This window comes from Microtus pennsylvanicus, chromosome 1 (assembly GCF_037038515.1).
Source record: "Microtus pennsylvanicus isolate mMicPen1 chromosome 1, mMicPen1.hap1, whole genome shotgun sequence".
Taxonomy (NCBI): domain Eukaryota; kingdom Metazoa; phylum Chordata; class Mammalia; order Rodentia; family Cricetidae; genus Microtus; species Microtus pennsylvanicus.
Genome location: NC_134579.1, coordinates 167754436 through 167781864, shown reverse-complemented (window position 1 = coordinate 167781864; position 27429 = coordinate 167754436). Strand labels below are relative to the sequence as shown.

The 27429-nt window shown below is 41.6% G+C and overlaps 1 protein-coding gene across 1 annotated transcript; it reads right to left on the bottom strand.

Annotated features, from left to right (window-relative positions):
• Positions 1–1151: 1151 nt before the first annotated feature.
• LOC142860385 (sodium-dependent glucose transporter 1-like) lies at positions 1152–25274 on the bottom strand. The gene is made up of 4 exons (XM_075991617.1): positions 25116–25274; positions 14359–14527; positions 12295–12411; positions 1152–2173 (listed from the first exon to the last, which is right to left on the bottom strand). The coding sequence occupies exons 1-4, from the start codon at positions 25272–25274 to the stop codon at positions 1152–1154; spliced, it is 1467 nt and encodes a 488-aa protein (XP_075847732.1).
• Positions 25275–27429: the final 2155 nt, after the last annotated feature.

Sequence of the window (27429 nt, the reverse complement as noted above, 5' to 3'; positions counted from 1 at the left end):
AAATAGTTAGAATTGATGAAATGCAGCTTTAAAAATTCACACTTTACTGAAAATTAGAGCTAACGTATAAAGTATTAAATGTGTAGCACATTCTTAAATCTATTTGTGATTTATGTTTCACTTCTTTATTGAAATGAAAAATGGGCCGACGACTACCTGAAGTTCTCAGAGACGTCTAAAAGGAACTGCAGAAGTCATGGATTTTAGTTTGGAAATCCTTGTATTTTGTCTTCTAGAATCATGGGTTGTGGAGATGACTTCTATGTCAGCAATGTTAGGGATCTCAGAAGACCTGGGAGGCAGGTCTCCTGAACTATGTGTTCTCTTCAAGGAAAAAAACACCAATCAAGTGAATCATTAAGATCCTTGCTCCAACCTCCAGACAAAGTAAGCAATGAATAAAAACTCCTCCCATTGCCTAGGACACTGTGGCATGAAATTACTCCCTAGCTTCTCAGGTGGAATGAGAAAACCGGTTATCTGTTCAGCAAATACAATCCACTCTGTGGCTTCTCCACATTGGGGAGCTTCCTAAATTCTCAAATGTCTTGGAACTAAGACAGGAAGAATTCGAGACCAAACTGGGATACACAGAAATACCCTGTCTCAAAAGAATGAAAAACAAACAGACGTCTTCTATGAACTCTTTGAAAGGTGGGGTTCATAATATATTAATCAGTTTTCTGCTAAACCTGAGGCCCGGAACAAGATCACCTGGGAGTTTATGGGAGACCCCGAGAATCAATCCTTTCACACTGTCACCACTGGCTATAAACGGACCTGGATTGGGTTCCCTGAAATATGCTGAACATTTAGAGCTCGGCTCTGACAGGCTCCTTAGGAGTCACTCGGTTAGGCCACTCAGTCACTAGCCCATTTTCTCCCTTCGTCCCTTGTCCTGGTGATTCTCAAGTGAATCATCCCTGTTACCTGGGGAGGATGCAGGCTGTAGAACATTCCAGGAGAGTGCTCAGCTATGGGTTATATAAAAACATTTCTATTCTATTTCTTTCAAAGGGTGCCCCATTCTTCATGTCAACCACTTCAAAATCCGTTGGACACACCTGCCCCCTTTTTATCTTCATTTAGCTTTCTGTTTATCTCAGAGCTACAAAGCAGAGTCTTCTGGTCCCTGCTCTTGCTTTTCCCATTTAATTGCATTTTTCTTCATCTTTGCATTTTCTTCCTTGTTCCCCAGAGCTAGAAGGTAAAAATGTCTGGTCCTCACTGTTGACGGTTTCCTTCTGCTTTTGAGGTAAGGTGGCTAATTTATACATCCCAGGAATTAAAACAGTCATGAATACTGCTGACCCCAGACAAGTGTACAGAATTATTGGTAGATCTGGGTAGAGTCCTTGCAGAATTCCGGACAGTGCAGGAGTCGCCATCAGTCCCAGGGCTGCACCCACCAGAATAAATGCCGTAGATCTCCCGCTTAGGCTGGTGTACTGCTCAATCCAGGAAATGCCACTGGGAAATGTGGCTGCCATTGAGGCTCCATACACAGAAGTCGCGATCCAGAGACAAAGGGGGCTCTTGTCAAAAAGCACCAGAAACAAAGATGAGACAAGGCTGCCAACGCTGCACAACACAAGCATGGTTCCAGGCTGTAACAATGTTGCAAAGAAGATGGCCAGGCCCCTGCAGGCTGCAAACGTCCCCCAGAAGATGGAGTTCAAACCGGCTGCTTCGCTTTCTTCCATACCAACATGGGCGGTGGCGAAGGAGAATAGGAAAGAGCTGTAGGTCACCTCGGCTCCAACGTAAAAAAAGAAGAAGATGAAGAGGAGACAGAGCAGTGCCCAGTGGTACTTAGCTCTTCGAGCTCCCTGGTCAGATGCCGTGGATTTTTTCTGTTTTGAGCTTTTCTTAAAGAATGGAGCAAGCAGAAAGACAGAAACGACTAGGATATAGGTGCCGATGGAAGCGTACGTCCACAGCAGATTCTTGTCCTCAGGTACCGCAAGTAGAGAGTATGAGGTACCTGCAGAGGATCTCAAGGCTGAACGCTCAAAGTCGGGCTCTGTGTGGTTCTGAGCGGACGCTGTTGTACCCCAGGCCAATTTAGCCAGCAGGGGCGACAGGAAGGCACCCAAGGCGAAACTGAAGTGCAAGGCCTGCATGTGTGGGGCTGCTTTGTCCCCCCAAAGGTTCAAGATGAGAACATTGCCACCTGCCAACAAAAGAAGTGGTTTAAGTTAAACATGGCAATTTTGCTAATATGTGTGTTAGTGAAGAAACGCCACTAAAGGTTTGTGTCTGTATTACGCCGCACCAGCATGGCAAATATTCTAAGACAATGAAGATTGCACCTGATTCAACTCTGTGACGCAGGCTCTCTGCACACATGGTTTCATACCTACACATGGACTACGCATGGAAATCTACTGTCGGATCAGCTACTACTTCTTAGAGCCATGAACATTAACAGAGGTTTTTCTAAAATATGCTGGCACTTTACTGGGAAATTTCGTTCAATACACACACATATGTATAAATGTATGCATACAGTTCAGACACAGCATCTACCCTTTTTGTACTTGCAATAGTAAATATTTTATTTATTTATTTATGCTTAAAAACAGGTGCCAAATACTGATTTAGAATCCTGAATTCACCATATGTCCTGGTGTGCCTACTACAGGAAATAATACGTATTTTGGATTTTGCCCTTAGCGTTGTCAGAGGACCTACCGGATGAGAAGCTTAAAGCATCAAGCCCATGAATCTCTTTTTAAAAATCAAAGTATTTATAATTAAACAAAGCCTAAAGAATAAAATATTTTCCACATCTATAAGATAACACTAGACAGAGAAGGAAAGACTAGAAGGATGGAATATGGAAGAAAAAAATATCACATATGTGCTGTGGGAGCTCCTTCTGCTCCTTCAGCTAATAGCCTTTAAGATACTAGCCCACTTGGGCACGGTCTCTTTTGCTTTAAAAAGCAGCAGTCGCTGCTCTCTCTCTCTCTCTCTCTCTCTCTCTCTCTCTCTCTCTCTCTCTCTCTCTCTCACACACACACACACACACACACACACACGCACACACATGCTTCCAGCTACTAGACTCTGTGCCTGGTCTCGTAAAGGGCTGTTGTCTAGGACAATGATCTGTAAGTTTTCCCCCTTAAATAAATAACCCTTTTATTAATCATAATTCCAAACTGGTGTGCAATTGTTTTGTGACTTACGTCTAAACGTGGCACCCATGTGGATTTAAACTCCACGCCTCCGGGGCTTCACAGGCCCAGACAGTCTCTGCCCCCCTCGTTTGCTCTTTCCTGAGCGGGTTTTTAAATCCCTGTTGCAGCACGGAGCCTTCGCAGCGTGAGTCAGAGCACAAGCAGTTGCCTAACGCTGCAACTCCTCAGGGTGACTCTTTGTCATGTGGTGGCGTATGTGGCTTCTGGGTTGCTGTTCTGTGCCACTGGCTTCTGGGTTTATGGTTCTATGTATGGAATTGATTTAATTTCATTTACTTTGTTGAGAAACTCATATTTCCCAGTCTTTAACAAATACCAAGGTGGACACTGAAACAGGACCCCATTTCTGTCACCTTTGCATAGATTCTAGTCGCAACTTGGCAACAGTGCCACCTGCTGGATAACATGTAATATGGCAGTTTTTATTTCCAATGCAACTTTTACTGCTTTCTTTACTAATACACTGGATTATATCATGTGAGGCTTACATGACTATGGGGATCCTCAATTTACTGGTTACTAGGTTTCAGTTTTCTTCCCCATATTCTACCATTAAGGAAGAGTATGGCACTCCTAGGAATGATACAATCTTTACAGACTAATAATGAACAGCTAGTTGACAGGATGAAAAATAATCAAAAATCAGAGGTTATCTGAACAAGTGGATACTATGATAGACAGAATTAATTCCTTATCTAAGGGTACTAGGAAGTTATCTGAAAGAATTCATACTGTTGAATTTGACATTCAAAAGTTATCAAAAAAAAGTTTTGATAAAGTAACAGACAGAATGTACCTCCAGGATAGTAATCTACACGATGTTCAAGAAAAACCCACGGAGGAGATGTTATCTTGAAAGGAGAACATTAAAACCTTGGAATCACAGGTGCAGAATGAGGACCAGAGACTTGATGCCTCCATGAAATCACTAGAAATATCTACAGGCCAGGAGATTCAGGCTTTACAAAAAAAAACAATGATAAAAAGATTTGAAATGATTGAGGAAATTATTGGAGCTGATGAACAGGGTAAGAAGGCACAAGGACAGGATGCAACATGGCCAGTGGCAGTCAGAACTGGATCACCCAGGGTTTTAGCGTCCTACCCTGTAATTTACTAAGACAAAGCATCAACTTCTAAAGGCTTGAAGGGAGCCAAAGAAGATATATGGATGCCAATAGGAATGAACAATCTAAAGGAAATTAAGAAAGTTGTTGTAACTTATGGCTTGCATTCTACATTTGCTAAGGAGATGATAAAGACCTGGGCTTCTAACGTCAGGGCAACCCCCCCCCCCCATGACATTTTTCAGTTAGGTTCAGCAGTCCTGGATGATGAATTTATTTCAGAGAGGAATCCAAACATATGGAACAACAGGGAAAAGCTAAAGGGCTTGAGGTTCCCCAAGATCAACTTCTTGGCGAAGGGCCATATGCTGACCCACAGATCCAAGCTCTTTACAATGAAAAAATCTTGTCCCTGTGCCACAAAGCATCCTTGAATGCTTGGGACAGGATCCAGGAACTAAGGAAAAGGATCAAATCATATACCAGGGTTAGGCAGGGACAGAGAGAACCCTTTCTGACTTTTTACAAAGATTAATTAAGGCTGTACAAATAGGAGTAACAGATCCAGAAGCTAGACACATAATTCTTGAATTCCTGGCTTTTGAAAATGCAAACTTAGAATGCAAAAAGATAATTGGGCCTTAAAGGTCTAGATCAGCACCTATGGATGAATGGATTCAGCATATGATGAATGTTGAGACGTTTGGCTATAATGATGAATCTTGGATAGAAGAAGTGATTTCCAAAGCAATAAGGAGACATCAAACTGCCAAATGTTTCAATTGTGTAAAATAGGGATTTGAAAAGGGATTGTAGGCAAGGAATTTCTAGGAATAATGTCTCCTCTGGGAATGGCAAAAATACTCCTCAGCATTCAGGTATATGTAGAAGGTGTGGTAAAAGCCAACATTGGACCAATGAATGCAGGTCAACAACAGACAAACAAGGCAAACCGATACCATCAGGAAACTCCTTGAGAGGTCTCTAGCAGATACCCCAAGCCAAAAGTGGCCTAGTCATTCCCAGTTACAGTGGAGAATGTGTCTCACAAAGAAAATTAAAAAATCTAATGCCTTCTGTGATACTGGTCAATCCTGGTCTGAATGATGGGTTAAATGTGGAGGATGAGTCAAAAAATCCAGTAGGACAGAGGACATGTATATTTTGGCAGACTTCTATAAATGATCAAAGACCAAAGCTAAGAGTTTGTATAAATGGCATTTTTATTGAAGGCTTACTAGACATTGGTGCAGATGTAAGTATCATTACTCCAGAATCTTGGCATCTGAATTGGCCTCTTTGGGAGGTAGATGATCAGTTCCTGGGAACTGGAACCCTATCTCAGATAAAACAAATCACAAGATGGGTTGAACGCATAGGGCCTGAAGGGCAAATAGGAAGACAAAGGCCATGTATAGACAATATCACAGTGAATTTGTGGGGTTGTGACCTATTGCAGCATTGGAATACCCATATTAACATTCCTGAAGCCTGTAACATGTTGGGTCCAGCTTGTTGGGGTTTATGTCCTGCCCTGTTCCCCACAGCCAGCAAGCCCCAAAGAAAATCACACAGAGGTCTCCATAAGATTATAAACTGATTGGCCCATTAGCTCAGGCTTCTTATTAGCTCTTGTAGCTTATATTAACCCATTATTCTTATCTATGTTAGCCACATGGCTCTGTACCTTTTTCAGTGGGGCTGGTCATATCTTGCTTCTTCCATGACCTGGGAAGGAATGGGAGGGCTTCCTTCTTCCCAGAATTCTCCTGTTCTCATTGCCACACCTCTACTTCTTGTCGGGTTGTTCCAACTATACTTCCTGCCTGGCTATGGCCAATCAACATTTATTTAAAATGTAATTGACAATACAAAATTGTCCTACACCAGAAGCCCCCAAAACTTACGTTTCTGAGGAAAATATTAGAAGATATTGTAGATGATGGACACCAGCCATTCAGGCTGTACAAGAACACAAAGCAATTGGTAAGCCTTCAGAGGTACCAACAGCCCTACCTTTAAAATGGTTAACTGAGAAACCAATATGGTTAAGCAGTGGCCTCTAGATGAGGAAAAGTTACAGGCTTTAGAACAGCTGGTACAAGAACAACTAGATGTTTGACATATAAAAGAATCTACTAGCTCTTGGAATTCTCCTGTATTTGTTGTTAAAAAGAAATCTGGAAAACGGAGAATGGTGACAGATCTAAGGGCTATCAACAAGGTTAATCAACCTGTGGGCCCTCTACAATCTGGAATTCCTCTGCCTTCTCTGTTACCAAAGGGATTGCCTCTCATAGTTATTGATTTAAAGGATTGTTTTTTTCACTATACCCTTACAAGAAAAGGATAGAGAAAAATTTGCCTTCACAGTGCCTACTTATAATAATTCTCAGCCTAGTAGGAGATATCAATGGACTATTCTCCCACAAGGGATGCCCAATAGTCCCACATTGTGCCAATATTTTGTAAGTCAACCATTGGAAATAATTCATAAGCAGTTTCCTAAATCTATAATCTACTATTACATGGATGATATTTTGCTTTATGTTTTTGGGTTTTTTTTTTTCGAGACAGGGTTTCTCTGTGGTTTTTTGGAGCCTGTCCTGGAACTAGCTCTTGTAGACCAGGCTGGCCTCGAACTCACAGAGATACGCCTGCCTCTGCCTCCCAAGTGCCGGGATTAAAGGCGTGTGCCGCCACCGCCCAGCTTGACATTTTGCTTTCTGTTTCAAACATGGATACTTTTAAAAGAATGTTTGAATATGTAAAGATAGTTTTACCTAAATGAGGATTGCAGATTGCTCCTGAGAAAATACAGAGAGGAGATTCTGTTAATTACCTAGGTTACAGAATAGGTTTACAGAAAATTAGAACACAAAAGGCACAAATTAGGAGAGTCCAATTACAGACTCTAAATGACTTTGAAAGATTGTTAGGAGACATTTCCAGTCTATGACCAGCTGTTGGGATAACACCTGACCTAATAATTCATTTAAACAAAACCTTAGGTGGTGATAAAGATTTGAATAGTCCCAGAGAATTAACATCTGAAGCAGAAAAGGAACTGACAATGGTTGAGGAAAAAATACAGGAGGCACATATGGATAGGGTGAATCCAATTCTTAGTTGTATTCTAGTCATATTGCCTTGCAGAATTTCTCCTATGGGAATTTTAATGCAGAAGGAAGATATTATTTTAGAATGGATCTTTATACCACATAAACCAAGGAAAAGATTAAAAACTCACGTGAAAAAAAATCTCTGAATTAATTATAAAAGGTAAATTGAGACTTTATCAACTAGCAGGTATAGACTCAGCAGAAATTATAGTGCCTTTCACTACTGATGAAATAAAAATGTTATGGGAAGACAATGAACCATGGCAAAGAGCTTGTGCTAATTTTTTGGGAGTAATTAATAGCAACTATCCCAAAAGCAACAAACTTAACCTTATAAATAGGACTTCTTGGGTTCTTCCCTAAATTTATGTGATGCTCCAATAACTCAGCCCATACATTTTATACTGATGCAAATAAATCAGGAAAGGCAGGTTACAAATCAGAAGAATTAAGTAAGGGGGAACAAAGCCTTTATATTCTCAAGGTGCTAAGAGACTTTAAATAACCTCTTAATATAGTTACTGATTCACAATATGCAGAAAGAGTTATCTTGTATATTGAAACTGCTGAATTTATACCAGATGGTACAGAATTGACTTCATTGTTTATCCAGGTGCAAGACATAATCAGGAATAGGCTTTGTCATATGTACGTAACACACATCTGATCCCATATGGGTGTGCCAGGTCCTCTAGCACAAGGTAATGCAGAAATTGATCAATTATTGATTGGAAGTGTGTTGCAGGCCTCAGAATTCCATAAAAAACATCACCTCAATAGCAAAGGTTTAAAGAAAGGGTTTTCTATTACATGGCAACAAGCTAAGGAGATTATAAAGAGATGCCTTACTTGCTCTTTCTATAATCAAACACCATTGCCTGTAGGAAGTAACCCAAAGGGTACTCAAAGGAATGAAATCTGGCAGATGAATGTGTTCCACTTTATGTAATTTGGTAAATTAAAATATATATATACCACACCATAGACACATATTCAGGTTTTCAATGGGCAACTGCCTTGAGCTCAGAAAAGGCTGATTCATTAATCACACATTATTGGAAGTTATGGCCATCATGGGTATACCTGCACAAATAAAAACAGAATGGTCCGGAATACATATCTTTAAAAAATGAAATGGTTTTTTGCTTATTATAATATAAAGCACATTATAGTTATACCAAGTAACAGGTCAGGCAGTTATAGAAAGGTCAAATTGTACTATAAAGAATATGCCGAACAAACAGAAAGGAATGGAAAATACCCCCAGAAATAGATTGCATAATGCTTTATGAACCTTGAATATTTTTTAACACTAATGAGAAAGAAACAACAGCAGCAGAGAGGCATTGGGTAATGGAAAAAACTTCTGAATTGAAGCAACCAGTATATTTCAAGGATGTGTTGACTTCACAATGGAAACCAGGAGATGTACTACATTGGGGAAGGGGTTTTGCTCTTATTTCCACAGGAGAAGAAAAATTATAGATACCATCAAAATTAATAAAGATTTGCTTTGAAAAGGAGAAATCCATTGAAAAAGAGAAATGACAGCTCATCCACAATGGTGACAACCATATAGGTGGTAGGGAAAGCCATATAGGGTTGGGGCAGGGTTCTGCTCTTATCTTTGCAGGAAAATACACATCATCAAAAATTCAAGAGACCCTGAATATTTGAATGCTGACAGAAGAAAAAATAACTATCCACTAAGGAACATCTAGAAAACAGAATATGGTTTATGAATCCAGGTATGGGTTACACTTACATTTACACACGCATACACACACATGCATATATATATATATATATATATATATATATATATATATATATATATATATATATATATATATATATTCAGCTGGTTTTGGAGTTGGACAATGGCTCTGTACTTCTCTAAATCCAATCCTTTGTTAAAAGGAACATTCAGAGTTTCTGTCTCATATCGGGAGCCATCTGGTATGGGACAGAAGAAAGACTTTAGGAAAAATTTTTACTTTCTCTATGCCTTTTTTGTCTCTATCATATTCTTCATAGAATGTATGTATATATGAATGATGTTTAAGTTTTTCATGATGAACAATAGATTTTCCTATAGATCCTTTCCCTGCAGTAATCTTTGAAGTTTCCAGGAAGAAGATGGGACCCCCACAGCAACAACTCCACCTAGCTGAGATGACATCATGATGCAGACAGTGCTACTATAAGACCGCTTCTCTTTTGGGGGAGGTACCAGCTGCTGAAATGGGGCACCTTCTCATGACATTCTGGCCAGAACTCCAATTAAGAACTTTGAAAAAAACCTATCTATTGACTGCTCAGAAATTCTTTTATAACTATACTAGACAGTAATTTTGAAACTTAACCATCACTTTAATTTTGCAGGATCCCATTAAGAGAACATCATCCTCATGACAGTGGGAAACAATTCTAGAAGACGATGCCCCATCCCAAAAATGTTTGTCCATAGGGTTAAGAACACTGTTTAGGGGTTGTTGATTATTACTTGTATTAGATAGAGGGTTGGGGTGAAAACTATGTTTGTTAAAAAAGGGGGGGATAGTAATAGTGGGTAATAGAGTGAATACTTGTGAGCTATTATTCATGGATAATTTACATTGGTATAGTTTTTGTATATTGATACAAGTTCAAACTATATTTGTTACTTTTGTTTGCATTATTTGTACACCTATACAAAGTTATTTTGCCAGATTGTATATATGTATGTTATTATCTCTGTTTAGGACATTTTGTATATTGATACAACTTTTAGGATATATTTCATATTACATTATATATTACTCCTACCTCTGATCAAATACTTATATATTGTTTACATTTTGAGGTCATTGTCCTCATTTGTTGCACATTTGTTTACAGGTTATTTAATATTCTGACATGAAGTTTTAGTCTTTAAGTTATATAGGTATTAATTATTATAACTCAATAGTTGCTCATGCTTGCTGTGTACATACAGTTAGATCAATTAGATTCTTTAGATACATAGAGATAGTATTCTGTCTAGATAGTCATCTTCAACCACATCAACGATCTGTGGAACATGGCATTTAAATAACTTAGGGTTCTGTTGACATGAGATATGACTGCTTCTGACAGCACCAATCTATTTCTGAGAGAATGTTGAGCACCAAAGACACTCCCCTTGGAGCTTGTTTTCTTCTTGGCAAAACTGGCCTTTGGGTAAGGAACTGACAATGCCTCAACCACTGACAGGAAATGGATAAGCAGGACTGTCAAATCTTGCCAAGACAGGATAAGATGGTATTGAAAAATTTCCTGCCTCTAAAAATGGTTTATCAATTATGCTAGGCCATAGCCAAAGTTGGTTGCTTCAGTGTTGCAAAATGAGATTTTGGGTGATTGCTCAGGTAGCTAATTGTCTCTATCATATATTGCTTGCTTTGGGAGCTACTTGATTGTACTTCCTGCCTGCTCAAGTAATATTTTATCCCTTCTCAGGCCGTCGATGGGGTTGAAGATTAGATAGTCATAGTTACCGTCCTCTTATGATCTAGTCAAGCCATTTCCAATACAAGACTTAGACTCCTTAGGATTGAATGTTTATTAAAACATTTAGCATATGTTTCTTGCTTAATATTGTTTAATATTGTAATTCTAATCTTATACTTGATATCTGTTCCTAGTTTATATTGTTTTGTATTGGGTTTGGAACTCTCTTACTTAAACAAAAGGGGAAGGTGCTATGAGAGTTCCTTTCACTCCTTTGGCCAATAGCCTTTAAGATACCAGCCCACTTGGGTGTGGTCTCTTTCGCTTTAAAAAGCAGCAGTAACCTTGCTCTCTCTCTCTCTTGCTTCCAGCTCTGCTTCCGGCTATTAGACTCTGTTCCTGGTCACACAGAGGGCTGTTGTCTAGGACAGTGATCTGTAAGTTTTCCCCTCAAATAAATAACCCTTTTATTAATCATAATTCTAAACTGGTGTGGAATTGTTTTGTGACTTACATCTACACATATGTCATTTAGTAGATTTGTGTGTTGATGTGGGAGTGTCATATATCAATCTGTTGATTTCATTGGCTAAGTAATAAACAAACTGCCTTGGCCCATTTTATTGGCTAGAACATAGGTGGGTGGAGTAAACAGAACAGAATGCTGGGAGGAAGAGGAAGTGAGGTAAGAGGCCTCAGACAGAGACGCCATCCTCTCCTCTCCCGAGAATTAGCCTAGAAGAGAATGGGCCAAGCAGTGTTTAAATGAATACAGTTTGTGTGTTGTTATTTCGGGCATAAGCTAGCCAAGCAGGCAGCCGGGGTACTGGGGACGCAGCCCCGCCGCTCTTATTACTACAGTGTGTGTTGCATATGAGTGTGTAGGCATGCACACAATTGTGCGCATATCCAGAGGCCAAAGGAAGACGTCCAGGGTCTTCTGTCATGCCCTGTCTTATTGTCATCAGACAATGTCTCTCACTGATTCCCAAGCTTGCCATTGCAACGAGGCTGGACAGCAAGTGATGTCTTGGTTCTGCCTACTAAGCTATCCTGCCTGCCCTTGCAGCTACAGGTTTTTAAAGACACCGTGCATATGCAGAAGCTTTACTATAAAGGGAAGTTTAGAAAGCAAAGAGCAAAAAACAAATGCAAAGAAAGTGGTACAAAGCACAGGCTCTTGGCTGCCCTCTTGGGATGCTGATAGAAGCAGGACATAGGACAAAAACCTCTACAGCCATTCACGGGCAGATAGTCAGAGAACTGCTGCCGTACTGTGCGAGAAGAGCAGTTGTAGCAGGCTGGTTCTGAGCTGAGGACTCCAGAGCAATAGCTCGTCTTCATTTCAAGCCTATCACAAGGAAGAATTTAACCTTTCCCTAGCAGTGGTGTCCCAGTCCTGGATAGGACAGCGAGTGATTCACTTACCTGTATCCAGAACGCCAAATGAGATGCTAGTGACAGACATTATGGCAGTCAGTAAGACAGCTGTCTTACAAAATGGGATCAGGAAAAAGCCAGCTGAGGTGAACAGGTTTGATAGCCCTGAGAAAACAAGGTTGAAAGAAAGGCAGCTGTAAAAAGCAGTGTTTGTGAGGCAGGAGTCACTCCAACATAATAACTCCACCAAATGCAAACGGGATCACATTTTTAAAAACCTCGTGTGGGTGAACATTGTACCTTCTACAAGGAACCATGCCTTTTAAATCTTGGGTAATCTTTATGGATTACAAAATATTAAAAGGTTTAAAAATTAACGTAATTCTATCATTGCTAGAATCAAGCTACAAAACACACAATTAGGCCAACTTTCATAGCAAAAGAAGCAAAAGCTCTTTATTTAAATCTTTTACACTCGAGAACCAAAGGAGGGCTGCAATAGGGCTTTGTGCTGCCATGCCTGAAGACCCGAGTTATAGCTCAGCAACCCACACGTGGAAGGAGAAACTGAGTCCCGAGAGTTGTCCTCTGACTCCATAGGAGAGCTCTGGAACACGCACTGTAGTTAATTAAATGCACTTTTTAAAATATTTATTTATTTATTATGTATACAATATTTTGTCTGTGTGTATGTCTGCAGGCCAGAAGAGGGCACCAGACCTCATTACAGATGGTTGTGAGCCACTATGTGGTTATCGGGAATTGAACTCAGGACCTTTGGAAGAGCAGACAGTGCTCTTAACCACTGAGCCATCTCTCCAGCCCCTTAAATGCACTTTTATGATTAAAAAAAATAGCTGAAATAGAGGGGAGTAGTTAGAGAGCTAGCTCAGAGGACAAGCATGCACCATGCCCGTGTGAGGACCAGAGTTCTGATCCCCAGCCTGGTGGAAGCTGGGTGGTGGCAGCGCACACCTTTAGCACTTGGGAGGCAGAGGCAGGTGGATCACTGAGTTTGAGGCCAGTTTGGTCTGCAGAGTGAGTCCTACCAAAGAAACTGTGCTGGAGGAGGCAAGAGGCTGGTGGACTGAGACATGTTGGGATCTTGTAATCCTAGAGTTGAGGAGGCTCCCCAGAGCAAGCAAATCAGTGAGTTGTGAGTTCAGGGAGAGAATGGGCTTCCATAAAGAAACTGGAGAGTCATCAAGAAAGACTCATTCACACATACCTGAACATACATGAGCCCACACATATGTGAAACACACACACACACACACACACACGGGCAAAACAAACAAAACAAAAATCCAAGAACCAAAAGAAATGTTTGCATACAGAATAACAAAAAAGAGGAGGATGAGTTACTAGTAAACTTTACATAAGTTAGTTTGTGGACTTGGGAGGAAAACACAAGGCATGTAGTTCTGGACTGGGACTTAGCTCAGTGGTGGAGACCTGTGTAACAGGATTCTCCATAAACAAAAACTTACATCTGTATAGTGAGTTATATATATTCTTCAGTGCACTTTGGAATAAAAGGGATCTCTTATTTATTCACCAGGAATAATAGATTGTTGCTTCAGATGCAGAGGTGTTTTGCCTTACTTTCTTTAGAGGTCGATTTATTCAAAGCAGGCATGGTAAAGACTTTCCCATCTGCTTCCAGACGTGGGCGAGCATCCTGAGCTCGTTTCTGACATTGGATAGCAGCGACAAAAAATCCAGCTTGCGTTAATTCATCAACCTTTTGTGTCCAATCCAGGTTCCAAGAGCGGTTTCTTACCTCTGCGGCCCTAGGAACCCAGCTGAGCCTCCAACGAGCCCAACGTGGGGACACTGTGTGTGTCTGGAATGGAACCTGATTTGGGGCCTAGGCTGGCAAGACTTGGGAGTGCCAACATTCCCACTCACAGGGTTAGTCAAGCTTCCAAAGCGCTCTTTAATGATTCCCTGTCTCTGCCTTTGGGACCATAGCCTCTGGCAACCCAGTTGGCAACAGCAAAGCACAGTGTACTTCAGCTGTCAAGGTCCCCAGGCTGATGCCTTCGTATTTAGAGGCTCACTGCACACTCACTGCCGGAAACAATGGAATGAAAATCACTGTTAGCTTACCCAAAAGTAAGAAATGATTCATGTAGTCGAAAAGCACCCCGCCGACCACAGAGCCGCCCAAGTAGCCGAGGGCCCGGCCCACGAATATTTCCGAAAGGCTGCTGATGTTCCGGTTCACATTTCGTGCCAGGTCTGGAAAAGTGGGTCCTAGCACAGCAGCGCCCACCCCCTACAATTCACAAAGACAAACGGTTTTACTTATAAACAAAGTAACATCCATCTAATTATATCCACTGCAGATGAGCTAGTGGCGAGCGGTATCAAGGCAGAGATTGACTGTAAGGCTCCGAGAAAGGGAGGAATGCTCAATAACACTAAAGTTACCACAAGCCATGGGCTCCTGTTGCTTTTCTTTGTTTCTTTTTCTTTTTTTTTCTTTCTTGCTTTTTTTTTTTTGCTTTTCTTTGTTTCAAACCTCTCAATTTTTCAAAAGTCCTTTAAATCTGTGGCTTTTAAGAAATTATTTCCTATTTGACAATACATTAAAAGGCTGTTGTGTATTAAACGCTAATTTAGAGCTAGGGAGGCAACTCCGTGGTAGGCCACTTGCCTAGCAAGCACAAGTCCATGTTTAAAGTCTAGCACTACAAATTAATGCTGATTTATCCTTAATTTTTCATTTCTTGAGTGTGTGTGCATCCACACCTGTGTGTGCCACGGTGTACATGTCTGGATAACGAGACCACTTGTATAAGTCAGTTCTTTCTTCCATGTGGCTTTTGAGAATCAAGCCCAGGCTCGGTGGCATACATCTGAACTGCTGAGCTGTCTCGCCAGTTACAGTATTTCGTAAGATGTACCGTTCATTTTATTTTCAAACTAAATTTTTAGTATGGTATTTGCAAATGCATTGGAAGTTCGAATGTGAGGATTTACATACCAGAATTTTAGTGATCGGATTGTTCTATTTTTTATATTATTAAGACAACTACTTCTGGTACAGATGGGGTTCTACACAAACACACAACATATGAGATAAGTCATCTGAGCTGCCCAACTTATGAATGCTCCTCTGCTCAAATGAGATCTTTTAAAATATTTGTTTATTTTATGTGTATGTGCACTACACGTATGCAGGAGCCAGAAGACGGTGTGGGACATTCCGGAATTGGAGCTACAGGTCGTTGAGAGTCAGCTGATATGGAAGCAGGGAAGCAAACCCAGGCCTTTGCAAGAACAGTAGGTACTCATAGCTGCTGAATCATATATCTCCAGTCCCTCAAATGAAAATTGACCAAATTAAAAGGTTTGGCATCAGATGTGTGGTGGAAGAGACCTCCAGCGATGGTATCGGCATCAAATGATTACACCAATGTATCAACCAGAGTGTTTTGTGTTCAGTGACCTCAGCACAGCAGTCGAGGTCACCGTGGGCTGTCTCTTCGATTTGTCTACAGATTTGTGTATGGTCCTCTGGGTTGCTACATGGGACCACTGACGGGAGAGCACTTTTGCAATGGGTTCCTCCAGGCTAAGGTGTCTGGGAGACTAGCTGTAGGAAATCCTACAGCCAGTAGTTAGTTCAAGTAGCCTTGAAGTTACCCACCCACTTGGCCGTGGCCTCATATACTATAAATGCTGATTTCCTCTCTCTTCCAGCAGCTCGATTCAGTTTCTGCTCCCCGTTTGTGCAGAGGACTCTTATCTGTGAGTCTACCCCTAAATAAATAATCCTTTATTATAATCAGTTCTGAGCTAGTATGGGATTTCTTTTAGCATCCTTCCTCATCTGGCACCCACATGGATCCGGACTCCACACCTACTGGGTGGACCAGTCTAAAAGGCCCAAACAGTCCACAGCCCAGAAGGTCTCCCACTCCTGCCCGCTTGGTTTGATTTTACCTACTAAGTAGTTTTTTGTTAAAGCCCCACCACAGCAGAGCTAAGTGGCCGTGGCAACTTGGCAATTTCCCAAGTTCGTGCACACACACATACACACACACACACACACACACACACACACACACACTGCTGCGTTCCCAGCTGAGGGACAACTTCAGGTTTGTGCTCCCTGCTCCTGAGTTCTGGGCTCCTTGCTCCATGTGCTCAAGCCCTTTACAATGAACAAATCTTGTCCCTATGCCACAAAGCAGCCTTAAATGCTTGGGACAAGATTCAAGAACCAAGAAAATAAATTGAATTATATATTAGGGTTAGACAGGGCCAGAGAGAACCCTTTAGTGACTTTTTACAAAGATTAACTAAGGCTGTACAATTGGGAGCGATAGACCCAGATGCTAGACGAGTACTTATTGAATCTCTGACTTTTGAAAATTCCAACTTAGAATGCAAAAAGATACTTGGGCCTCTATACTGATGCAAATAAATCAGGAAAGGCAGGTTACAAATCAGAAGATTTAAGTAAGGTAGAACAAAGTCCTTATAATTCTGTCCAAAAGGCAGAATTATATGCTATTCTCATGGTACTAAGGAATTTTAAAGAACTTCTTAATATTGTTACTGATTTACAATATGCAGGAAAAGTTGTCTTGCATATTGAAACTGCTGAATTTATACCAGATGATACACAATTGACTTCATTATTCATACAGGTTCAAGATATAATCAGGAATGGACTTTGTCCCATATTCATAACACACATCTGATCTCATACGGGTCTGCCAGGTCCTCTAGCACAAAGTAATGCAGAAATTGAGCCATTATTGATTGGGAGTGTGTTGAAGGCCTCAGAATTTCATAAGAAACATCATGTCAACAGCAAAGGTTTAAAGAAAGAGTTTTCCAGCCTGGTATTGGCATAAAAACAGACAGGAGGACCAATGGAACCTAATAGAAGACCTGGATATTAATCAACATTCCTTTGAACACCTGATTTTTGACAAAGGAACAAAATATATCAAGTGGAAAAAAAAGCATATTTAATAAATGATGCTTGCATAACTATATATCAACATGTAGAAGAATGAAAATAGAGCCATATCTACCACCATGCACAAAACTCAAGTCCAAATGGATCAAAGACCTCAACATAAAGCCAGCCACACTGAACCTTATAGAAGAGAAAGTGGGAAGTACACTTGAATGCATTGGCACAGGAGACCACTTCCTAAATATAACCCCAGCAGCACAGACACTGAGAGAAACAATTAATAAATGGGACCTCCTGAAACTGAAAAACTTCTGTAAAGCAAAGGACATGGTCAACAAGTCAAAATGACACCCAACAGAATGGGAAAATATCTTCACTAACCCCACATTAGACAGATGTCTGATCTCCAAAATATACAAAGAACTCAAGAAATTGGTCATCAAAATACCAAATAATCCAATAAAAAAAATGGAGTATAGACCTAAACATAGAACTCTCAACAGAGGAATCTAAAATGGCTGAAAGACACTTGAAAAGTTCAACATCCTAGGCATCAGGGAAATGCAAATCAAAACAACTCTGAGACTCCATCTTATACCTGTAAGAATGGCCAAGATCAAAAACACTGATGACAACTTATGCTGGAGAGGTTGTGGAGTAAAGGGAACACTTCTGCATTGCTGGTGGGAATGCAAGCTGGTACAACCCCTTTGGATGTCAGTGTGGCGATTTCTCAGAAAATTAGGAAACAACCTTCCTCAAGCCTCATAAAGGTTGGAGTAGGATTCTGTTCTTGTCTTTGCAGGAAAATACTCATCTTCAGAAAATAAAGAGACCCTAGACATCTGGGTACCTAAATAGGAAAAGATAATTATTCAGATAGGACCACCAAGCAAAAAGAATTATCACTTATGAGGAAAGATCTTCTGAAGGTAAGAATCTCTGAATATTAACTAGTCATTAAATATTAAATATTAACTAGTCATTAAATAGTCATGACTCACTTAAAAATCAAATCTGGCTTTGGAGTTGGATAACGACTCTGTCCTTCTCTAAATCCAAGCATGTTGTTAAAAGAAAAATTCAGAGTTTCTGTTGCATGTCAGGAGCCATCCAGTATGGGACAGAAAGAAGAAAGAATTTAGAAAAAAAATTTACTTTTCTTCATACCTATTTTTGACTCTATGATACCTTTATTGAATATATGTCTGTATAAATAATGTTTGAGTTTTCCACAATAAACAATGAGTTTTCCTACAGTAATCTTTGAAGTTTCCAGGAAGAAGATGGGGCCCCACAACAACAACCCCACCTGGTTGATATGGATATGACATCATGATACTGATAGTACTACTATAAGACCTGTTTTGAGTACCAGCTGAACAAGATGGTTCCAACTTGATTAGGTGAAATTCTGTACTTTTTACAACATTATGGCTAGAACTCAAATAGAAACCTCATAAAAACCCTACCAAATACTCAAAGACTATTTGCAATTATACCAGACAGTAATCTCGAAACTTAACCATCGTTTTACTTTCACAGGAGCCCATAGGAAGAACATCGCCAGCTGAAAATAATTCTGGAAGAAGATGTCTCCTCTCCCAACAAAGTTTGTCCTCAGGGCTAGGACATCATTTAGAGGTTGAGTATAATTGGTATAGTGTTGGGAGTTGGAGGGAAATTATGTAGGCTCAAGGATCTCTTTGAGGAGAAATAAAGGGAAATTGGATGAGATAATAAATTAGTGTGAGCTTACTCACACTAATAATAGTGAGCAATAGAGTGAATACTTGTGAGCTATTATTTATAGGCAATTTACATTGGTATAGATTCTTGTATATTGATACAAACTTAAATTATACTAAATATATTCCTATTTTCATCTATAATATTTGTATACCGAGGCAAATTAATTTTGTCGTATTGTATGTATGCATGCTTCTACCTCTGCTTAAGACATTTTGTATATTGATACACTTTTAGGATATATTTATCACATTGCAATATACATTTCTATCTCTTATCAAGATACTTATACATTGTTTACATTTTGAGGTCATTGTCCTCATTTATTGTACAGTTGTTTAAATATTGTTTAGCATTCCAATATGAAATCTTAGTCTTTAAGTTATATAGGTATTAAGAATTGTAAGTCAATAGTCATCTATGTTTATCATACTTATATTTAGACTAATCAGGTTCTTTAGATACAAAGGGATTATATTCTACATAGATAGGCAATCTTCAACCACTTCAGAGTGCTGTAGAATATGACATTTAAATAACTTAGGGCTGTGTTGAAGTGAGACACGATTGCTCTTGGCAGCACTGATCTATTCCCACGAGAATGTTGAGGACTGAAGACACTCTACTTGGAGCTTGTTTTCATCTTGGCAAAAACTGGCCTTTGGGCAAGAAACTGCCCGTGTATTGGCCACTGACAAAATGCACAATGTCCGGACAGGACAAGCAGGATACAAGAGAAAAGACTGTCAAATCTTGCCAAGACAGGGTAAGATGGTTTTGAAAAATTTCTTGCCTCTGAAAATGGTCTGCCCATTACTCTAGGTCTTAGCCAAAGTTGGTTGCTCCAATGTTGCAAATGAGACTTTGGGTGATTGCCCAGGTAGCCTGTTGTCTCTGTCATCTACTGTACATTTTGGAAGTTGATTGATTGCACTTTCTGCCTACTCAAGTAATACTATTTCCCTTCTCGGGTCTTTGATGGGGTTGAAGACTAGATTGTTGTAGTTACTTTCCTCTCATGACTTGGCCAAGTTATTTATAATACAAGACTTAGACTCCTTAGGATAGGATAATTATTGAAACATTTATCACATGTTTCTTGCTCGATATTGTTTATGCTATTGTAATTCTAATTTTTATACCTGATGTTTGTTCTTATTGTATACAATTTTGTATTAGACTTAGAACTCTCTTATTTAAACAAAAGTGGAGGTGCTGTAAGAAATCCTATAGCCAGTAACCTTTAAGTTACCTCCCTGCTTGGGCTTGCTCTTAGACTATAAATGCCAATGTAAAGTACGTGTTCTCTCTCTCTCTCTTCCTGCTGCTGGATTTGGTTTCTGTTCCCCATTCATGCAGAGGAGTGGATCTGTGAGTCTACCCCTAAATAAATAACTCTTTATTATACTCAATTCTGAGCTAGTGTGGGATTTCTTTTTAGCATCCATCTCCAGAGACTGATTTCTTAGACACTTGCTTATCATCGTCACTCAGTTAAGGGCACTGACCCTGTGTACATTTGGGGGCTGGGCAGGAGTAAGTTAACGTTATTAGGAGACCTTTGAACTGGAGTGCCTAGAATGGAGATGTCTTCACTTAGATGAGATTGCTCACTTGAGAAAAGAGTCCAGTGCCTTAAAATCAGTGCAATGCGTTCTTTAACGTGTTCACTGAGGTGCATAGGAGGGGTGGCCACCTGTGGAGCGATCACCAGTGTTTGCTGCTCCCTCAGAAGGTGTGGCATGGAGTGGTGGCCTGGGAGCACCCTGGAGACACTGTGGGTGATACGGAGAGAGTGTGTTGCCTCTGTCTGGCCTGCTGCTGTTACAGAGGCTTGCCAGCCAGAGAAGCCAAATCAAAAGAGATTGGGGATACAATACCTCGTGCCTGGGAACCCACACATCCACAGTTTGCTCAGGCTCACAGGGAGGAGAATGTTGGGACCAAAACAGGGCATCCTCCTCTTGGGTCAGCACTAAAGGATCCTCTGAGATCCTCAGACTGTCAGGGTCACAAGTTCCCATCTTTCTAAGTATAATAGTAAGACTTAAAAAAAATAGTAGTAAAATAAAATTTTGTGCTGGTGAGATGGCTCAGTGGGTAACGGTGCTTGCCACCAAGTCTGTCACTGAATCCAAGCCCCAGAACTCAGGGTAGAAGGAGAGAATTGATGCCTACAAGCTATCCCTCCACACAGGTGCTGTGCACACAACAGTCCCCTACACACAAACGCATGTGTGTGTGTACACACATACACCTATTGTATTTGTACAGTATTGTACAGGATACTGTAGGAATTTTCTTTGCCATTTGGGGTAATTATTATAGGATGTGAAAATCCTGAATTTTACCGAGATAATTTCCTGTGTTCTGTGATGTCCTTATTAGGTTTTTTTTGCTGACTTAAGATCACACCTTTAACCCCAGTTCTGTCGAGGCTGGGTCAGAGGACCAGGATGTTTAGGACAACCTAGGACTACACAGAGACACCTCATCTCAAAATAAAAACAGTGCCAGCCTATGTATTTGCTTTTGAAGTATTGATATCACATAGGTAAATTAGAGATTGTGCTTTGCTTGAATTAATCTTATTTTGATCAGAAGTTAAAAATCTTCACTATTTCTTTTCTTTTTTCTACTAATTTCTCCAAATCAAATGAAATAAATTTTTTTCTAGATATTGAATTAATTTAGCAACTTTCTAGATGGGTCCTTAGAATATCTCCAAAGGGTATATCTTTTTATAAAAAATAGGTACTACACTCATATCTATTAGCTTATTTGATGCATTAAAGTGTATGGGAAGTACAATAAAATAATAAATGCAAGATGTATACAAGTGATACATTCAAGTACGTGAGAACTGTGATGACAATAAGAAATTCAAAATTAATCAGTTGTGTACAGATGGGCACGTTACTAACATGTGTTTCAGAAATTGTGCGAAATTCTTAGAAATCTAGTGGGCATAAGGATAACACGAGCAGTCACAATTCAAAGTGTTACTTTGTTATTCTGAAGCAGGGCTCACGTGTCCCAGGGCTGCATTGATCTCCATACACAGCTGAGGATAATCTTGAGGCTCTGATTCCACTGCCCTCTACCTCCGGAGTACAGATGTGCTTATAGGCATTTGTGCGAGGGATGAACCTCAGGCCTTCCTGTGTGCCCGCAAGTACCCCACCACCTGTTTCCTTTATGTGTTATATGCAAGAGCCAGGCCTAGCCACCCTCCCCATAGTCCTCACTAATTAGGAGGCTGGAGCAATAGAATCAGCTAAGCCCAGGAGTTCTGGTCAGCAAGGACAGCCTAGCAACACCCATCTCATGAAGTCTGTATGCAACAGACATAACAAACTTTTCCTGCCAAATGCATTACTATTACACGGAACCCTCAAAGGAGCTCTCACCATGGCCATCCTGGTCTTGACACTTGGAGTTAATGGTTCAGTATGAGAGGACAATGGCGGAAAGAACACCAAGGTCCATTGGCCCGGGTAGGAATTCTCGGCTTCTAATGAAGAAACCAGTGGCTCATAAACACCAAGCTGATGGTTAACTTAGGGCCAACCCCAAGAAGAATTAAGTACCGAGGAAATGACTTGGCATATTTTCGTGCTAAGTTAGTCCGTGGTGAAACTGCAAGCTTTGCAATTTGAAGGAACGCGGTAGATTTGACCCAAGTTCATTTACCTATGAGAATCTATTTAGTAGGCAGTACTAAAACCTGAACTTGAGACCTCACAGATCCATTGCTAAGCATGGACCCAGGGAGAGCGTGGATGGCTGCCTGGTGCTGGCTGAGTTCTCAAAGCAGCTAGTATTAAATGCTCTGTACTCTAAGATACACCATGGCAGGAAAAGAATGATCCATACTATAACAAAACATTGGTGGATGCGCATTTTCCCTGGAAGGGGCTTCTAACCAGCGTTTGCCTTTGCACCCCGCCTCCAGTTAACCCAATAAAGCCCCAAGTCCTGTACCGTCATCAGCGGGATGAGCCCGGCACTCACAGCCACCAGAAGTGCTCATTTTCTCATGTCCAGAGGCTGCCCCGTACAGAAAGGTAGCTACGGTTAAATTAGAAGCTCTATTTTCCTAGCAGGGGTCCTAGAGAAATCCCTGGCCACAGTGGTACCTCTTTCATCACACAAGCTGTGTAAGAGCTAAGTGAGCCACAGACACAAAGGCAGTGAGCCCAATTTCTGGATCACCTGAAGGCCCTCAGTCCCAACCTGTTCCAAGTGATGGTAACCAGATCCACTCCCACTGGAGAGCATAGACGGAGCCCTTGTGAGTAGTCACTGCCAGGCCTCCTCCCTAATGAAGACCCGGGTACCACCTATTCACATAAATGTGACATGATCCAGAAGGCAAAGCTTCTGTGCATCAATCCAAAGTGTATTTTCACTAAGACCGTCTTACAAGCAGACAAAGGCCTTAGCTTTCTACACACACACACACACACACACGTTGATGCTCTCCCTTTTGTCTCCTTGCAGGAAAGCACAGGGAAATGCTGTCGTCTTTGGGTAAGCTCTGACTTAAGGAGTGTGCCCTAGTTTCTTAGTCCTGCCCACCTGTTAACTATCCTAACACCCTCCCTTACCTGCCAGGATCCTGTGGGTCATAGACGTTTCTATGCGCTCAGCCTTCGAACTGCAGTTAAAAGCATGAAGAAGGCATAGAGAGTTACCTGATTAATCGGTTATTATCCATCATGAATTAGATAACTGGACCAAACTGACCATGACTATGGTCACAGAAAGTGCTGCTGGTACCCAAGACCGCATTCCATTTCAAACTGAGCTGCTAACCCACAAGGAAAGTGGGATTGTTAAATCAGCCTACAGTTGTCCTTGTGTGTAGGAGTCTGTAACCACAGTACTCCAAGACCTGAAGCCTAACTGAAAGACCATTCTTAGACAAGCAGGTGACTAGCCAAGTGCTGAGTCCTTTATAGCTGCACATGGCCCAAAATGTCCGAAGAAGTCGGGTGAGTTGTGCACAATCGTGTTATTTCCATACACTCTCTGGGTCTCTAGACAGTGTCTGCCCATATTCCAGAGTGGAGTTTCTCAGCCTTCACTGGCTCTGTCCAGTTCCTGAATTACTTCTTTGTGCAAAGAAACTTAAAATCAACACGGGTGACCTTTGCTTTTCAATAGGAGCAGTAACAGAAAGGTTAGCAGCTGGCTGTCAGAGGGAATCCTTGGCCCTTTAAGAAAATGTTTCTATAAGGCTGGATTTAGAGAATCGCCGATTCTCACTGCACCAAGTCTGCTCCAAGGCAAGGTGTGCCCCTTCCCCAGGCAGAAGCCGCCCAAGACTCAGGGTCAGGCGAGAACAGGTGCTCAGCAAGCAGTGAGTTCAAGGGTCAGAGCAGTGGCTCTCACCAGAGCGCTCCCTGATTCTAGAAAGATTTACAGAAGACCTGGCCCAGGGAGGGGATGCCCCTGCATCCACAGTGACTACTTCTCTGATCTTCCACCCCCGCCATCAAAGCCCAGTTCTGATTCCATCTCTGAGGCGCGCAGTTAGCAGACATTACTCCGCGGAACACTCACTTTCAACTCTCTGAGGCCACAATTCCCCGGGACAAAGAGAGGTCATCAGCGGAGAAGGCGCTTCTCCCTGTGCACTCTGCTCTGAGAAAAACTCAAGAATCCGAAGGCTCAATTTACATAGGATTATGGTAGAGAGTGAGGCAGTTCTGGCTTCAGCACCTATCTAACTCCGCGACCTGACAAAAGTCTCCTCCCCTGTGGGGCCTAGTTTTCAGCTGCGAAATTAAATTGTTAGCGCGATGCGGTCAGGGCACAGGGAAGAACTCTCAGGAAGAAAGGCTCCTTGCTGTGTAATGATCTGGGGTGGGAGGGCCATTGGCACACACCAGCAGAACCCCCCCCCCACACACACACATACACACACATACACGCCTTGTACAGAAACCAAGTAAGATTTGTTGCAGTTGCAAAACCCTAGGACAATCAGTTTCACGTTTGGTTAGAATTGTACCCATTTTCCTGACGATGAAACCACCGCCCAGGCTGTTTAAATAATGCTGCACACAGGGCACACAAATGTGCAGGTGGTCAAAAACCTGTATCCCTGGAAGGGCAAGTCCCTTGCAGGAGGCTTGCACCCAGCCTGGCAGGGCACAGCCTCAGCTCTCACCATCCCTAGGAAGGCGGCGTTCAGGACCACAGTGGTGAACCAGCGAAGCGCTCTTCCCCCTTGGCCGCTGGACACAGCCCGGAGCCCATTCTTCCCTGGGGTCTCAGCCTGGAGGAGGCGCTGCCCAACAGCCTTGGCCTGGGACCGTTGGGACTCCATTTCCAATCCCAGACTAGCAGTTCCAAACAAGGGGTTTTGCTGTGACCCAGCTCTTTAGCAGGGTCCCCAGAGCTCTGAGCCCCTGTTCCTTGGGACCAGAAGATTCCTCCCAGAGCCTCCTCCCACCAAGGACAATCCTGAGTCAGGGCCTTGGGAAGTTACACTTTGAACTGTGCACGTGGTGAGAGCAGGAGAAACTCAGGTTCATCTGACAAAACTAAAAAGAGCCTTTGGCGGACAGGCCTCTCTCAGCACTCAGGAGCCCAGCTTCTTGGGGGAGAGGAAATGTGGTTTCCTGGAAGACCACATGTTCTCACGGCTTCATTCCGTATCCCTCTCACATAAGTGCACACGGGCATCCCGAGGACGTATGCATCAGTCTCCTGAGGACCTATGTACCGGCCTCCGGAGGCTGGGAGGCTGACAAAGCTGGAAGCACAGTCTCAGGGGAGCCCAGTCAAGTGGTCTTGGCGACTAGAGAGATGGCTCAGGCATTGAAAGTGCTTGCTGATTTTTTGCAGAGGACTTGAGTTCAATTCCTAGCGTTCCTACTGGGCAGTTCACAACCTACCTGTAACTCTAGCTATAAGGGACCCAACACACACACACACACACACACACACACACACACACACATCCATTCTTATCTCTTGTGAATACTCAGTGGTACCAACTTCTCTCCAGGCAGCAGAGGGCAGTCCCTAAAAGTATTTGGTCTAGGCATCTCAGTGTATTTTTTTTTCCTTTTAAAAAATGGAAAGAAAAAGAACCAATAGCTATAAGTGACATGTGGCTATATTCCCCCAAGATGTGAAAAATAGCGTGTGTGTGTGTGTGTGTGTGTGTGTGTGTGTGTGTTCAGTTGAGAGAAGAAAACAATTAGTACCCAACTGTGAAAACACTGTGCTCCAAAAGATAGATCCAAATGCGTGACCACATAGAGTCCTGGACAAAGACGGTGGATTACAATACTGGACTAAAGACACATGTTGTAGGAATTTAGCAGAGTCGTGGTATATGGAGTAAACTTTAGAGTGAACAGTGTTCCCTGTATCTGGGGTAGACGTTAGAGTGAACAGTGTTCCCTGTATCTGGGGTAGACATTATAGTGAAAAGTTCTCACTGTTTCTAGGGTAGACGTTAGAGTGGACAGTGTTCACTGTATTTGGAAAAACTTTAGAGTGAACAATTCTTATTGTATCTGGACTAGCCTTTAGAGTGAGCAGTTCTCCCTCTGTCTGGACTAGTCTCTAGAATGAACAGCTCTCACTCTGTCTGGAGTAGGTGACAGAGTGAACAGTATTCAGTGTTTCAGAGCAGACGTTAGAATGGATAGTACTCACTGTTACTCGATTAGGCATTCGAGTGAACAGTTCTGGCTGTATCTGGCATAGATCTCACTATATCTGGGGTGCATGTTAGAGTGAACAGTTCTCATTACTTCTGGGTAGATGCAAGAGTGAACAGTTCTTACTGGATCTGGAGTAGATGTTTGAGTGAACAGTGCTCACTGTATCTGTGCTAGCCTTTAGAGTGAGCAGTGTTCACTGTATCTGGAGTAGACATTAAAATGAACAGTTCTCTCTGTATCTTGGGTAGATGTTAGAGTGAACAGTTCGCATTGTATCTGGCGTAGACTTTAAGAGTGAACAGTCCTTACTCTCTCTGGAGGAGATGGTAGAGTGAAGAGTTCTCACTTTGTCTGGAGCGACATTAGAGTCAACGGTTCTTACTATATATGAAGTAGAAGTTACAATGAACATTTCTCAGTGTGCCTGGAGTGGATGTTAGAGTAAACATTCTCACTGTATCTGGAGTAGATATCAGAGGGAACAATTTTTACTGTATCTGGAGTAGACGATAGAGTATACAAATCTCACTCTAGCTGGAGTACATGTTAGAGTGAAGAGTTCTCACTGTATCTGTAGCAGATCATAGAATGAACATTTCTCAATGTAATTGGAGTAGACAATACAGTGAACATTTCTCACAGTATCTGCAGGAGACATTAGTGTAAACAGTGTATACTATACCTGTGGGAGACATTAGAGTAAACACTGTACACTATCTGTGGTAGACATTAGAGAGGACGGTGTACACTGTGTCTGTGGTAGACATTAGAGACGACGGTGTACACTATCTGTGGTAGACATTA